Source organism: Hyla sarda, chromosome 4, assembly GCF_029499605.1.
Source record: "Hyla sarda isolate aHylSar1 chromosome 4, aHylSar1.hap1, whole genome shotgun sequence".
NCBI classification, from domain to species: Eukaryota; Metazoa; Chordata; class Amphibia; order Anura; family Hylidae; genus Hyla; species Hyla sarda.
Genome location: NC_079192.1, coordinates 203,188,169 through 203,203,823, shown reverse-complemented (window position 1 = coordinate 203,203,823; position 15,655 = coordinate 203,188,169). Strand labels below are relative to the sequence as shown.

General features: G+C 40.2%; 1 protein-coding gene across 27 annotated transcripts in view; it reads right to left on the bottom strand.

The window, feature by feature from the left end:
* Positions 1-15,655, bottom strand: part of CELF2 (CUGBP Elav-like family member 2) — a 472,395-nt gene that overhangs the window by 41,402 nt on the left and 415,338 nt on the right. For 21 of the 27 annotated variants that reach the window (XM_056573270.1, XM_056573271.1, XM_056573276.1 and 18 more), the window contains one exon: positions 8,280-8,414. The exons of the other annotated variants lie outside the window; for them this stretch is intronic. In XM_056573270.1, the coding sequence (XP_056429245.1) occupies positions 8,280-8,414 (135 nt within the window). The remainder of the gene's footprint in view (positions 1-8,279; positions 8,415-15,655) is intronic. 27 annotated transcript variants of the gene reach the window in all.

Here is a 15,655-nt window from a genome sequence, read left to right as displayed (position 1 = left end):
ACCTCAAATCCCGTCCTCATATGCTGTTCTCATATCCTGTCCTCATATCCCGACTTCATATGCTGTCCTCATGTAACGTCCTTATGTCCCATCCTCATATCCTGTCCTCAGGTGGGACTGATTTGTGATGAAGATATTTTAAGCTGAAAATAGAAGGGGACGTGTCTTTGTGGGACTGGGCGTGATTTGCAAGCCAGACCGATGCACAAAAAGGGTAGATAATAAAAGGGGTGTGGCTTAAACAGTGGGCATGTCTTTGTGAGATGGGGTGTGGCTGGCAAGCCAGACTGACACATTCACCAGGAGATGCAGAGGGGAGCTTGTGGAGTGAGGTACTGGAAGTCCCATATACTTGCATTGGACTTGAAACAAAAACCCATCTTTTATACAAGGGTGTAGGTAGGGTTAATTTAACTATCATAGATTTTTATTTGACATATAAGTAACATATGTACCAGGTATTATTGAAATATCTCCAGTTGTACGGAAGTTATGTGGGAACATACATTTCCCATAGATTTGCATGGGACCTTAAACAAAAACCCCAACCCTCACAAATTGGGGTAGTTAAGGGTTAAATTATATATTTTAAGTGGACATATAAGTAACATGTGACCAAGTATTATCGAAATATCTCTGGCCGTTTGGAAGTTATGCAGTAACATATATTTCCCACAGGCTTTTATGGGACTTTAAACAAAAACCCCGACCCTGGCAAATGGGGGTGAGTAAGTGTTAAATCACAGATCCTATGTTTATTGTTGACATATAAGTAACATGTGTGGCAAGTTTAATGTTAATATCTTTAGCCATTTGGGAGTGATGCTGGAACATACACACACACATTGGCCAGCATTTATCATTGTATGTGTAAGTGAAGCATTTATCATTGTATGTGTAAGTGAAGCATTTTTCTACACCTTTTTTTGTGTGCTGGTAATGTGTAGGAGCACCACATTTATTAAATGGTCACAGAGCATTTGAAAAATTTTGTGCAGGTCACATTTTCTGAAATTTCTCTCTTCACATACACTAAAAAGTTTAGCTAAGTCAGGGCTGGTTTAGTTTTAGAGACTTTCAGTGGCTTTGCGCCTTTTTTTTTTTCTTCACAAAAAGGCACAGTTCATAAATCCCTTCCATACCATGTGTATTGCCAAAATCAGTGGACTGCAACTCAAAATCAGCAGAAATATCTAAACCAAAAGGCGCAAACAAGGTGCAAATAAATCCTGCTTGCGCCTTTTTTGCGCATTTTATAGACACAAATACAGTCTAAAGACAATAATGTTGGCCCTTGAGTTATAAATATATATATATATATAGATTTAACAATTAGTTAATATGGCAATATGGCACCATTAGACAGCATTAGGCACTGGCCACTTCAAACACTCAGGAAGTGTAACCACCCTTTAAGTAAATGTTTGTTACAACAGAAAAGCGAAATGCACTTGATACACAAGCTGTTTTCAAAGGACTTTGCTGAAAACCAAGGATTCTCAAATAATACAAAAGGAAGCTGCACAAAGATATAGTGAAACCTGCAAGACTCAGCAGAGAGAATGCTTTTGATATTGACACTAAGCTTTTATTATGACAGACGCTTTGTTAAACTAGAACTTTTTTCCCTCCTTTTTGAATAGAAAAAGAGTTTCAGAGTGGTGTTTGGCATATTCTCTCATAGAAATACATATCTGCAGAGGCCAAAGTGACACCATTTTTGCAACAAAGCCACACGTTTTCAAGAACGAATGCTTTGTTACCGAAAAAGTGAGCTTGGAATCTCACCATGGATGAATTTCCTAACTTTAGTTTAACTCTATATTAAAGTGATATATATATATATATATATATATATATATATATATATTGTTTTAAGGACATGTAATGATATTCTTTACTGCAAGCCCACTGGACAATAAACGACTACAGACCCTATTCTTTTTATGGGCCAGGCTTGTGTGTATGCTGCGACATCTGTGAGCTGTGCAGAGGTCGTTCTACAGGGAAGCTGCTTTGTTTCATCTACATACTGGTGTCACCTTTCTCTTTAAAGGGGTATCCAGTGCTTAGACATCTTATCCCCTATCCAAAGGATAGGGGATAAGATGCCTGATCGCGGGGGTCCCGCCGCTGGGGACCCCGTGATCTTGCACGCAGCACCCCAGTTAAAATCAGTCACCGGAGCATGTTCGCTCCAGGTCTGATTACTGGCAACCACGGGGCAGGCGGCGTGTGACGTCACGCTCCACCCCTCAATGCAAGCCTATGGGAGGGGGCGTGACAGCTGTCATGCCCCCTCCCATAGGCTTGCATTGAGGGGCGGAGATCACTTTCTATAAGCTTACTCCTAATCACTACAGACAGAACAGAAAGGAAAAGTTTAGCTTATTTTATGGCCTAGTGGACAGAATCAATCCTGCAAGCTTTCAGGATTATTTTATGATAAGTTCTTAAACAATTGCCCTGATTTACTATAGCAGACCCGACCTGTTTTGTTGGGTTGTGCGCCAGGATTTGGCCCATTGAGCCACAAATTGTGTCTGCGCCAGACATTTCACCATAAAAACCCGACCATCTCTCCATTTTACTCAGAAAACCAAACAAGAAAAGTGGGCACGGCTGTCGAAAAGGGGGGTGTCCTCGACATTTTAAAAGAATCCCAACATATTTTGTGGTGAATTTGAGCTTTGGAAAACCCCACAACTCAGAGCATGTGTAAAAAAAAGCAAGTAGGGAAAAGTGCAAAACGTAGGGAACCATTAGTAAATACCATGGAAAAATACTTTTTAAACCCAAAACACAAAGTAAATCCCGCCCTTATATGTCATTTTTAATTAATGTACAAGGCTCATCTTTCAGTACGAGCTGTGAGCATTAATGTTAAGGGTGTGTTCACACGTGCTATAGATTTGAGTCAGCAGATTTTTCTGCCCATTGAAGTAAATGGGCAGCAAAATCTGCAGTGGCAAATCTGCATCAGATCTGCAGCAACAATACGCACGTGTGAATGTATCTTAAGGGTACGTTCACACGTGCGGATTTACAGCGTATTTTACGCTGCAATTCCGCTGGTGAAGGCCCACTCTATGCAGGATTTACATGTGCCTGCTCGTAGTGGCAATACGCCGCTACCAGCAGACACCCTGCGATGTGCGAGTCGCAGTATACTCGCACATCGCGGGAGCTCTCTGCCTAGCTCAGAGCAGGGAGAGTGGCCGCGATGTGTGAGTACGCCGCGTACATCGCTGCACTGTGTCTGCTGGTATTGGCGTATTGCTGCTACCAGCAGGCACATGTAAAGCCAGCATAGAGCGGGGCCTTCACCAGCGGATCTGCAGCTAAATATGCTGCGAAAATCCGCACGTTTGAACGTACCCTAAGACAGCAAAGGGTAGGGGAGGGAGGAGAGGGGGTGCATTTTGCAGATCATACAGCCTCTCTGACATTTGAGCTCAAACCATGATCTTGAGCTGACAGATTCCCTTTAAAATATAAAAGTAAAATGTAGCTATGCCACAGTGCTAAATACATCAACCTAGCATCAAGTAAAAGAACACCTCTGCAATCAAAGGTAATACAGTCACTTTCACACAAAAAAGCTTGCAGGTGAGCTACTACTTACGCCACAATAAATAGGCATAAGAAGCTATCAGACTCCGTGTTCAATACTTCTTTTCCCTGACATCTAAAACTGGAAGACAGGAGGCCTAATACACACTAGACATTTATCAAATCACACCTCAATTCATAGGTTCGGACAACTGTTGTGTTTGTTACAAAAATTGTGGTTACCCTTTCTAGATCTTTGCCAACTGCTACTGGTAAAATCCTGAAATGTTTACATAGTATTAGAAAATACAGGATGGAGACTAGGCCTATTCAGTTATTTTAATGTTGTGGTCTCTTGAGTCAAGCAAGTGATAAGATGTGTGTCTATTTTTATTAGTTCTGTTTCACAATGCTTACAATGCCCACTTAATGCCCAGTGAAACACATCCATCATTTTACAGCAAGAAACCTAAAATAATCAAGAGCTTCTAAGCACACACAGTATTTTTAAGAGTTTTTAAAAATGCCATAATTTGAACAAATTTTCCTTGGAGCTCATTTTAATTGTAAAAATGTTTTACAATTTTTTTGTAACATATTTCAAGTTCTAGATTCTATATAGAATCCTATAAAAAGAAAAAAAATTTTAAAAAAATTCCATACCCAGAGCATGCTGCAAATAATAAAAAATATTGCAAAGAAGACCCCAAATCAAAACTCTTTTCTTTGTAGATTTAATATTTCACTATTAGACTGGCCATGGCGTTTTGTAAAAATTAAGTGAAAATCAATAAAGTTGCAAGAAATCCTGTTTTTGATAAACTGGCACTGTTAAATAACATTTTTTTTTTACATGTTGTACATTTTAGCAAAACATTAACTTTAACATTTCATTTCCTTTATATAGAAAGCATGGCTTATAAATAGGACCTCTAAGGGTCTCCATAACATCCAGAATATAATCCTGCCTGGCTGCAGCATCATCTTTGTTCAAGCTGAAGCAAAGGCTCGGACAAAGTCCAGTAAGTGAGAGTGGGGCTATCACTTCTCTGTGCTTACACCTGTCCTATCAGACTGTAGGATGAAAATTGAGATAAGGGTGTTAAAGAGCAGCTTTAAGTGCACTGCACAGCAGACTCATGGAGGAAGATAAGTCATGCAGAGTGAGGGCAAGAAACAGACATGCCCCCTCCAAAGAACAGGATAAAAAACCAAGTGAGCAACAGATTGAAGGTATTTGTGAGAGAAACATAGGTGCTGGATATATATTAACCTTATTAAAACATTATCTACTCCCTGAAAAGTGAGGTCTAGATGAAGGGTTACATCCAAATTCTCATCAATTGGCCACCAGATGATTATGACTAATGAAATGTACTAAACATAGTTTAAAGCTAACTTCTAATCTGTTATGAACCCATGGTTTAACATTTTTGGATCTCTATATTGAAAGAAAAAATGACCAAAATCTCTGGAGCCTATAAAGGGACTAAGGTTAGATGGAAGTTGAAAGCATCCATTAGCATAAAAGCTATTGAATTACGGCAGCCTAACAAGTCTAATATGATTTTATGTAACATATAACAATCTATTTAATGTATATTACATAATTAAATTTTATATGCCTTGACAACACATTGAATCACAAAACCAGAAGGTGACAGTCCCTAAAGAGGCATATGAAAATATTTAAAAACTGTATTCCCTCCAAAAATAAGCAACAATGCAACCCCCAGGGTCTTTTAGACTACAAATCTTGATAACAAATTGAGCAAAATTAATGACTGGTGGCCAAATTAGAGTTTTGGACAAATAAAATCCCCAGATATGGGCAAGAAGCTGCTTTATAAACATAGTATAAAACTATGTGGATATCATTTAAATTATTAAATGAGCAAGTAAATAAGAGAAATAAGGCTGTAAATACTAGAGCTTGGACTGGCTAAGATTACTGGAGGCATTGAGCTAGAGTTATTATCTAAATGAGAGACAACAGAAATCAATTAATATATTGGGATAGCATCGCTGCATTGACAAGCATACTCCCTTTAACTGGTAATTGGTGACATCTAAATAGGACGATAGAAAACACAGCTGTGTTGATCCCAAAGAAGGCAATGAAAAAATAATAATTTGGGAGACTCTAAAGGACACAAAGTTGCACTTATAAATTAAATGTGCACTTATAGATTAAAGTGCACATAAACAGTTATTTGTTTTCTTAGAGCTAAAATGAATGGGGTCTTTTATATACACTGTTATATACACTGTGTAAAAGAAAATAATACAGCCGCACAACATAACCACACAAAGGTGGGCTGTACACAGCATGCACTATTGACCTGAATTACTGAAATGTGTGTTAGGTTGGACACCCACACATGCAAAATCATACTGACATTAAAGGGGTATTCTAACTTAAAGGGGTTATCCAGACATTGAAGCAACTTCTTCCAAAAACAGCATCACACTTGTCCTCAGGTTGTGTGTGGTATTACAATGTGGCTCTATTCACTGCAATGGAACTGAGCTGCAGTACCACACACAACCTGAGGAAAGTAGTGGTGCTGCTTTTTGAAGATATCAGCTCTGTTTTTAAAATCCTGGACAGCCCCTTAAATATTAGTTAGCACTTATGCACAGGATAGGAAATGAAAGTCAGATCATTGGGACTCTGACTGCTGGGATCCCCCTTAAATCCCTAGAAGCTGGCCCTGGGTCATTTCTACTTCTTTTATTGTTTATGAAGCTGCCGAAGAGAATTGGGTATAGTGTTTGACTCTCTTTACTAGCTTCCATAGAGAATAAATGGAGTGGCAGTGGGTATGTGTCAGGATCCGGACTGGTATGCGGGGAGGACACGGGTGGTGGATCCTCTGTGTCAGTGAGGTGATGGCGTGGGCCGTACCAGGGGAACGGAATCTAAGGGGTTACTGGTTTTCACCAGAGCCCGCCGCAAAGCAGGATGGACTTGCAGCGGCAGGTAACCCCCAGGTCGTTCCACCCGATAGCGACTCAACCTCACTGACAGCTGAGACAGGCGCGGTACACAAGGACAAGGCAAGAGCAAGGTTGGACGTAGCAGAAGGTCTGGGCAGGCAGCAATGGTTCGTAGTCAGGGGCAACGGCAAGGGTCTGGATACACAGGCAATGGAACACACAGAAACGCTTTCTCAGGGCACAAGGCAACAAGATCCGGCAGGGACAGGAAGGGGAAGTGGGTTTTTATGGTGTGGGGAGTGCTTGGAACTAATTGGGCCAGGCACCAATTAATGGTGCACTGGCCTTTTAAATCTGAAAGACCCGGCTCGCGCTCGCCCTAGAGAGCGGTCCCGCGCACGCCGAGACTGAGCAGAAGGACGGGGCCGGTAAGTGACACGGGATGCGACCCGCGGGCGGGCACGTCCCGCCACGGGGATCGCATCCCCGCTGAGGGAAACAGAGCAGTGCTCCCGGTCAGACTCACTGACCGGGGCACTGCAAGCAGGAGACTAATGCCACGAGCGCTCCGGAGGGGAAGTGGGGCCCGGAGCGCTCGGCGTTACAATATGCATGGCTCGCTGTTCTATTAATTAAAAATACCCATGGCACCTTTCTGGAGATTTCAGGGAATCCCAGCGGTTTGACTCCAAATGATCTGACACTCATCCCCTATTCTGTGAATAATTAATTTTTATTATGAATACCCCGTTAAGGCTGTGTCCAGTTGCAATGCAGTTTAATTGCCAGTACTATTGCAGTATTTCCTTAGATCTGAGGAATCACAGTAAAAGGCAACAGTACCAAAACTGTACTACAACAAACTGCAATACAATTTCGATGTGGAAACACAGCCTATAAAGCACAACAGGGACATTAAAGGGGTACTCCGCCCCTAGACATCTTATCCACTATCCAAAGGATAGGGGATAAGATATCAGATCGTCGGGGTCCCGCTGCTGAGGACCCCCTGGATCTACCATGCAGCAGCCACCTGTAGCGGCTTCCGGAACCGCTGAGTCCATCTCGACCACCGACACGCCCCCTCCCATAGACTTGCATTGAGGGGCGGGGTGTGGTGTCACATGGGGGCGGAGTTGTGACATCACGATCTTCCATCCCGGTGGTCGAGATGGACTCAGCCTGAGGACCTCCAGCTGTTCCGGAAGCTGCTATAGGTGGGTGCTCCATGGTAGATCCAGGGGGTCCCCAGCAGCGGGACCCCGGCGATCTGACATCTTATCCCCTATCCTTTGGATGGGGGATAAGATGTCTAGGGGTGGAGTACCCCTTTAATCATAGCTGTTAAAAACACCAACAAAAAATCCATATGTATGAGAACATGCACAAACAAAAACCAAAGGTATAGCCCGTTGTAACTAGTTGCAGCTCAGTTGTCATTCTACTAGCACACGTTTCAGACATTGTTCTGATTGGTTCTTTTTCGCAGCTTTTCCATTTTTGGCCTGTGTCAGTTTACAGTAATGGGAGCCATGTTATGTGCAGCCAAGCCACCACATAAAGTATCATCGCCACAATAAATTCATCAGAAGGATGGGAAATAAAATAAAGGCAAAAGAGATGAGAATGTCAACAAGATCAATGAATACACCAAAAACTGACGAATCCTTCAACCCCCTCCCCTCAGTACTGTTCAATGAGAAAAAAAGATGGAATTGGCGACACAAATGTTTTCTTTGAACATCCTGGAAGAATGTTCCATGTGACAGACAGAAAACACGTCTCACCCGGGCTTGTTAGCGCTCCCAATGCGCTAGTCGTTGTGGAGAGAGGATTTGCATTGGTGGTGGTTGCAGAGGTTTGGGCTGCGGCTGCTGCAGCTGCTAAAGTAGCCAAATTCTGTAATTGCAAAGCATTCATGCCTGTGTAGGAAACAAAAGAAACCTTCAGGGATAATGTCGGAAAAAAAAGAATTCTCTGCTTTGTGAGTAGGCTTCCTGCTTTGCTCATTGTGATGGAATTTGAAAATTGTCAGACCTAATGAAAATGGTAGTGTCACAGAGATAATGGAATTCTAAGCATCAGTCCATTTCAATAACACAGAATTCTCATCCATGTCTCCAGATCATATTTAACGACAAAATGTGCCAACGATAAATAATAAAAAAAAAAAATCATATGCACAAAAATGTATAATAAGGACTACAGGCATTTTTTTTATTTTAGTCAGTGTTATTGAATTTAAAGGGGCTTTAAACATTGTCATAGACACAGCTTTTATAACTAAACAATAAAGTTGCTTCGCCATTGCTATATGGGGAAATGTGATCATTGTGCAAAAATCTCCATTTACCTTTAGGGGTTCTCAAGTGGAAAACACTTTTTTTTTTTTTTTTATCAACTGGTGCCAGAAAGTTAAACAGATTTGTAAATTATTATTATTAAATTATATTATTTAAAAATCTTAATCCTCTCAGTACTTATCAACTGCTGTATACTACAGAGAAAGTTCTTTTCTTTTTGAATTTCTTTTCTGTCTGACCACAGTTTTCTCTGCTGCCACCTCTGTTCATGTCGGGAACTGTCCAGAGCAGGAACAAATCCCCATAGCAAACCTCTCCTGCTCTGGACAGTTCCTGACATGGACAGAGGTGTCAGCAGATAGCACTGTAATCAGAAAAGAAATTCAAAAAGAAAAGAACTTCCTCTGTATTAGACAGCAACTGATAAGTACTGGAAGGATTAAGATTTTTAAATAGAAATAGAAGAAGAAATAGAAGAAATTTACAAATCGGTTTAACTTTCTGGCACCAGTTGATTTAAAAAAATAAAAATTAATAATGTTTTCCACCGGAGTACCCTTTTAAATACGTAGTCCCTGAGTTAATATAGAATGCTAACCCCCTACACCTGTGCCCCAATATACATGCTCAGGGACTAAACATATCTTGTTTTTTTATGCTTTACCTATTGAGCAACACCAGTCTGGCAGTTATTAATGTATATCAGTCACATACAAAGTTACAAAAATAAAAGCAAGAATTATGGTAAATGTTACAAGTTTTAGAAATAACTTCATGACACGTTACTCATGGGTTTCCCTATAACAGTGGTCTCCAAACTGTTGATCTCCAGCTGTTGTAAACCTATAACTTCCAGCATGCTCACTCTTGCCCAGATCAGAGTAAATAGCACCAGCCTGCATATATTTTGGCAATGAAAGAACATTTTTATTAGGGAAGGCGTTTATTAGGGAAGGCGTTAAATCACATTTATTAACGTTTTTTTTTTTTTTTTTACACTTTTTCTTGTAATGTTATAGCCCCCAGAGGGGGCTATAACATTGCATACACTGATCTCTTACACAGTTCACTGCCATGCAATAGCATGGCATTGATCAGTGTTATCACCGGCATGGAGCAGTCATTTGGCGATCAGACAGCGAGGAGGCAGCTAGGGATCCTCCTCGCATTCGGCAAGCTGTTCGGGACGCCGTGATTTTACAGCGTCGGTCCCGAACAACACCACTGAGCTAACCGGCAATTTTTATTTTCATTTTAGATGCGGCAATAAAGTTTGATCGCCGTATCTAAAGGGTTAATGCCGGACATCAGCCCGATCGGCGATGTCCGGCATTAGCTGTGGGTCCTGGTTGCTTATAGCAAGTGGGACCCAATGGGTATGATGCTTCATACCTCGGGAGCCGCAAATGGACGTGAATGTACGTCCATTTGTGGCAAGGGGTTAATCATGTTCTACATTTACTATCCATATTATGTAAAATAGATGCATTTTGACAAATACATCTATTTTACCATAGTTTAAACAATAGGAATTATTGATTTACAGATTAATGTATTTTATTTGGGGTTGGCAAGTTAAAACTTTAACATTCACCTTAGGTATTTTTTTGTCTTATTGTTCATCACCATTATCATAAATCTGCATATCAATAAGCAGGAACAGATGTCAGTTGTTATGAGCGCTTGCCAATCAGGCCTGTTAAAAAGTGACAGATGGGTGGTTATAAAAACATTCTCACAAGGCCTATTAGAACATTCTCAGAAAAAAAGCTCCTATGTCTGTGCACTCACAGATGCCGCTCAGTGAAAATAAAACCCTATTCACACGTGCGATATGTACATGCTATGTTTGGGCTCCTTTTCAATCCCATATTATGGATCCATTTTTCATCAATGTGTTTTTAATGCACTCGGCTTTTTATTTTCCTACACAGCATGTTCCAATACAATTTTAGATCATAGAAGTCAGTGGGTTTAAATTTAAAAATGCATTTTATGTTTATATAAAGACTACCTTAAAGGGGTACTCCGCCTCTAGCATCTTATCCCCTATCCAAGGGATAGGGGATAAGATGTCAGATCGCGGGGGCCCCACCACTGGGGACCCCTGGGATCTCCGCTGCAGCGCCCCGCTATCATTACTGCACAGAGTAAACTCACTCTGTGCATAATGACAGGCGATACAGGGGCCGGAGCATCGTGTCATCACGGCTCCGCCCCCTTGTGAGATCACGGCCTGCCCCCGCAATGCAAGTCTATGGGAGGGGGTGTGGCGTCCATCACATCCCCTCCCATAGACTTTTATTGAGGGGCGGGCTGTGACGTCGCAAGGGGGGGGAGCCGTGACGACAATGCTCAGCCCCTGTATCGCCTGTCATTACGCACAGAGCGAGTTTGCTCTGTGCAGTAATGATAGCAAGTTGCTGTAGCGGAGATCCCAGGGGTCCCCAGCGGTGGGACCCCCGCAATCTGACATCTTATCCACTATCCTTTGGATAGTGGATAAGATGCCTAGGGGCAGAATACCCGATTAAGCCTCTACAGAGCCTCAAGCCTCTCGCACAATAGAACATTGTACTCACCCCCAAAAAACGTGTTTCTCAAGCGCAGTCCTCAAGTCCCCCCAACAGGTCATGTTTTCAGAATTTCCTTAGTCTTTCACAGGTGATATACAGTAACTGTGGTGATGCCGGATTCACTGACCATAATTATATCATCTGTAAAAGACTAAGGAAATCCAGAAAACATCACCTGTTGGGAGGTCTGAAGGACCTCACTTGAGAAACACTGCCCTAAAAACTGTGTAGTGCTCCTTTTTTCTTTCATCTTGACTCTGCTGCTTTGCAGCCTTTGCTTTATCCCCCTCTCTTAAGGGCCAACATGTCACATTCTATGAGCTCAGGGGGCTCTGCCTAATGCATCCTTGCTATTCAAGCTGAACTTTCTGAGCTGAATGTGACATATTGGCCCCAAAGAGAGGAAGAGAAAATGACAGCACTACAGAGCTTTAAGGGGGTAAGTGAGAGCATTAGAAGGACACAAACGCTTACAATAAAAAAAAAAAAAAACTTTGAACATAACCATATTATTAACTAAAATGACTGTATATTTCCCTGAAATACCCTTACAATATAATTAATTGTGTGCCTATTACTTGACAGATTACCGTACTTGATGTAGCAAATTCCTGAAACTAGGAATAATGATTACTATTGGTTACTATAGCACATGAGCTATACTATTACTATAAATAAGATTAGCATCAGCATGTAGCAAATTTGGTGATAATTTAGATCATGAATCTTCACTTGTGTTTACGATACTTTTTATGCCATCAAATCTAAATCCAAGCGAGCAACACAGAGAAGGTATTTGTGATAGAAATAGAGATGTTAGACTCAAAAATGATATGTACATGCACAGGATTGTGTACTGATTAACAAATAACTTTTTTGTGGGATATGACAGGTACTTTTTTAGTAAGATATTTCATATAATAACATGATTTCCTGATGTCTGCTGAATCAGCTAGCAAGTAAGGCTAGCATAACTAATAATAATATGACCAATGAGGACAACCCAGGTTCAGAGTAAAGCACCCAGCGATGTCTTAAAGTGTTCCCTACACTTGTCTGTTCATAATACTATGAACATTCAGAATGTACTGACAAATAGATAAAAGAAAAAACATCACAGTTAAAAAATACCAAAAGAAAATATTGATGCATTTTTCATAAAAGATTGTAGAATTTACAGGCAAAGTGTACAGTTGTATATAGCAAGAGCAGTCTACAAAGATCATATCTCTTGTCCATCTGAGCTGTGGATTTGGCTCCAAAATATGCAGTTAAATGCTGATGTATGAGTACCTAAATGTCCTAAAAAATCTGGACTTACTGTAGTAGTATTCCCCAAAAACAATAACACTCCTAAGTTCAACATTGGCCATGTCATTAAGGGTATGTTCACATGGTGTAAAATTAACCAACATGTTTTTGTTTTTTTTCCCCAGTTTTTTGTTGTTAAAAAAGTGTATTAAAATTATACATCATGTGAACATACCGTAGGAGTTAAAAAACTATAATCTATATGTCCCATAAGCGCGCTTATCCTATGCTCTAAGTTAAATCCTTTTGGATGGCTTACTTGTTACTATGCAGTACAGTCGCTCACACCTTCAACACATTTTCATGAGTTATAAACAGTGTCATTAAAGAATTTCAATGTTTAAATTCCGTAAAAATGTCTTGATAAATGATTTTATAGGATGTTGTTTATTTACAGTCCTCTCACTGAATGATTTGACATAAGAGAAAGACGTGTTAACAGCTGGGAGAATAACGTGCAGGGGATGCTATAGCGACAGCAGTTACGTATTGCCCTTGTTAACCTATGTTCACCTGCAAGTAAGACTTTATATAAACTACTTGCTTTATTATCAAAGTCTCCCAGCTGCAAACCTGAAGAAAACAGCACAACAGGTGTTAAATAAAACATCAGGCAAGCACTGCACAGAACCGTATTCTATAAGCGGAATAAAGCAGATGTTGTTTTTTTTCCGGTGTTAACAAATGTTGACAGTAGGGGGAATTGCTGCCAGATCAACTAGTGAAGAATGACCAGTGTGTGTTCACTTTATAGAATTCATAAGAATTCTATAATAAAGCCCAGACAATTTTCTTTCATCTCAATTGTATTTTGCTAATACTATAATATAACGCTTTACACTTTGTGGTACAGCCAGTGCAGTGACATACTTTATTATAGTATAATCCTTATGACAGCTATAGGGATTATAATTTAGCAACTGATCAGAAGAATAACTTTATGGAATAATGTTACCATATAATGGATGCCTTGGGCACGGGCACACTCAATCATGACAGCACCCAATATTGTTAGATAATTCAATGTCAAGGGGTACTACAATAATCGGCTGTGTAGTCTAAGTGCATGAACACTAAAACACTGGCACTGAGAGCTAGACCTGAACAGTTGTGAGGAGGGAACTATAAAGCTAACACAGAAATCAATATTGGCAAGTTCATCTTTACAGCGACAAGCAAAGATTAAGCTATGGGTTAAATACTAGCGGCTTTATCACGCCTGGTCCTGTGTATGTTCCTGGCTTCCAAAGTTTGCACTTTACACACTAAATTGGCTTCCATTTTGAGTTCTGTTAGCTGTTATGGCTTTTGTTACTTATCCATCTTTCATTAATTGTTTTTTAACAAATAGTTTTATTTTCTAACAGACTACATACTTGTAAAAAAAGTAACAAACCTGATGGAACATATGCTAGCAGTAGCAAGTTACTGATACCAAAATTCTAGTAACATTTGAGGAAATAAACTATTAGGGTATGTTCACATGGGCGGATTAATTTGCTGGTTTCCCACTGCGTATTTGACAGGGGATGGGCTCTTCTCGGGTGTTCGCAGCAGATCTTCCGCGGCCGAATTTATGCTACGGAAAATCCGCCACAAGCCCCATTGAAGTCAGTAGGGTCTGCGGCAAATTTTCCGCAGTAGAAATTCCACCATGGAAAATCTGCTGCGGACAGCCGAGAAGAGCCCACCCCTTTTCAAATACGCAGGGGGAACCCGCAAAGAAATCCACCCATGTGAACGTACCCTTACTCTACATCTTATGTAAAGAAGACAGATTAGAAAAATGTGGAAAAAACATAAGTGTAAAGCTCTGATTCTACTGTACCTTTACATAACTCCAATCTGATATTTTTTTCTCAAATAGAACAAATTGGGTGTTTGCTAAGCGTTGCTTCTACAGGAGTATATGTCTAATATATGGTATGCGACAAAGAACCATAATGTGGAACACCGAGTACCATGAGGCCTGACCCTGTTTTATACTGGTGTGGAATTCATTTGAAAGGCAACTTAATATTCTTAACATTGTCGACTGTAATAAAACCCTTAAATAATATATAAAACCCTTTAGAGCATGTTGACAAGTAACACATTGTCAAGCTTCGTCATTGGACCAAAGAGGATCCTAAAGATCACTTACACTGATGGCTCTATAGTTTCTGTGATAATATGAAATGTTGCTGTACATTATTTTATACTATATAAACATTTGTGCCTGTTATGACCTTTTTATTACCAAAGAAGAAACTGTGAGATCTCAGAGCTTTCTGTTCTCTGTTCTGGCATGCATAAAATGATCGAGGAAGGTCCTCATTGTGGCTAGTGATTGGTTGAGCAGGAACTTCCTGAATGTCAGGGTGGAGAACAGGAAGCTATTAACAGTAGGGGCTGCACAATCAGAATGGCAGTGGCAGGGGATTGGTAGCAGGTCAGTATGTATTTTTTTTTGTCCCCCACCTTCCCCTGAGCCCTTTTACATATAAAAAACATTTAATCTCACAACCCCTTCATATGAATACAATGTACTGTGTTTCATGCATTACTGCAAATAAATCTAGAAAAAAAATTATGGTATTTATGGGCTTATATAAAAATTTATTATATTTAGCCACAGAAAATATAGTACAACATACTTTCTGTATTCTTGGGTCTCATGGCCTGTCTTTACTCATATATTAGAAAAGAAGTAAATATGAAAAAATGAGAAAAGGAGAAAAAAATCAACAGCCAGCAGGTGTTAAGATGAGAAAATAATTCAGTGATCTTTACATCTCCAGGCCAATTTATATTGTCAGACAGCAGGTTTAGATTACTCAAAGATGCCAGTTCAATAATGAGTTGCTGTACCAACTGATCACAGAATATCTGTGGGGAGAGACTTGTACCAGTAAAAATATTGAAAGTCTTATTGGAACTGAAGTTAGAATCTAGAAAACAATAAAACGCACAGATGAGAAACCCTCAAGTGAT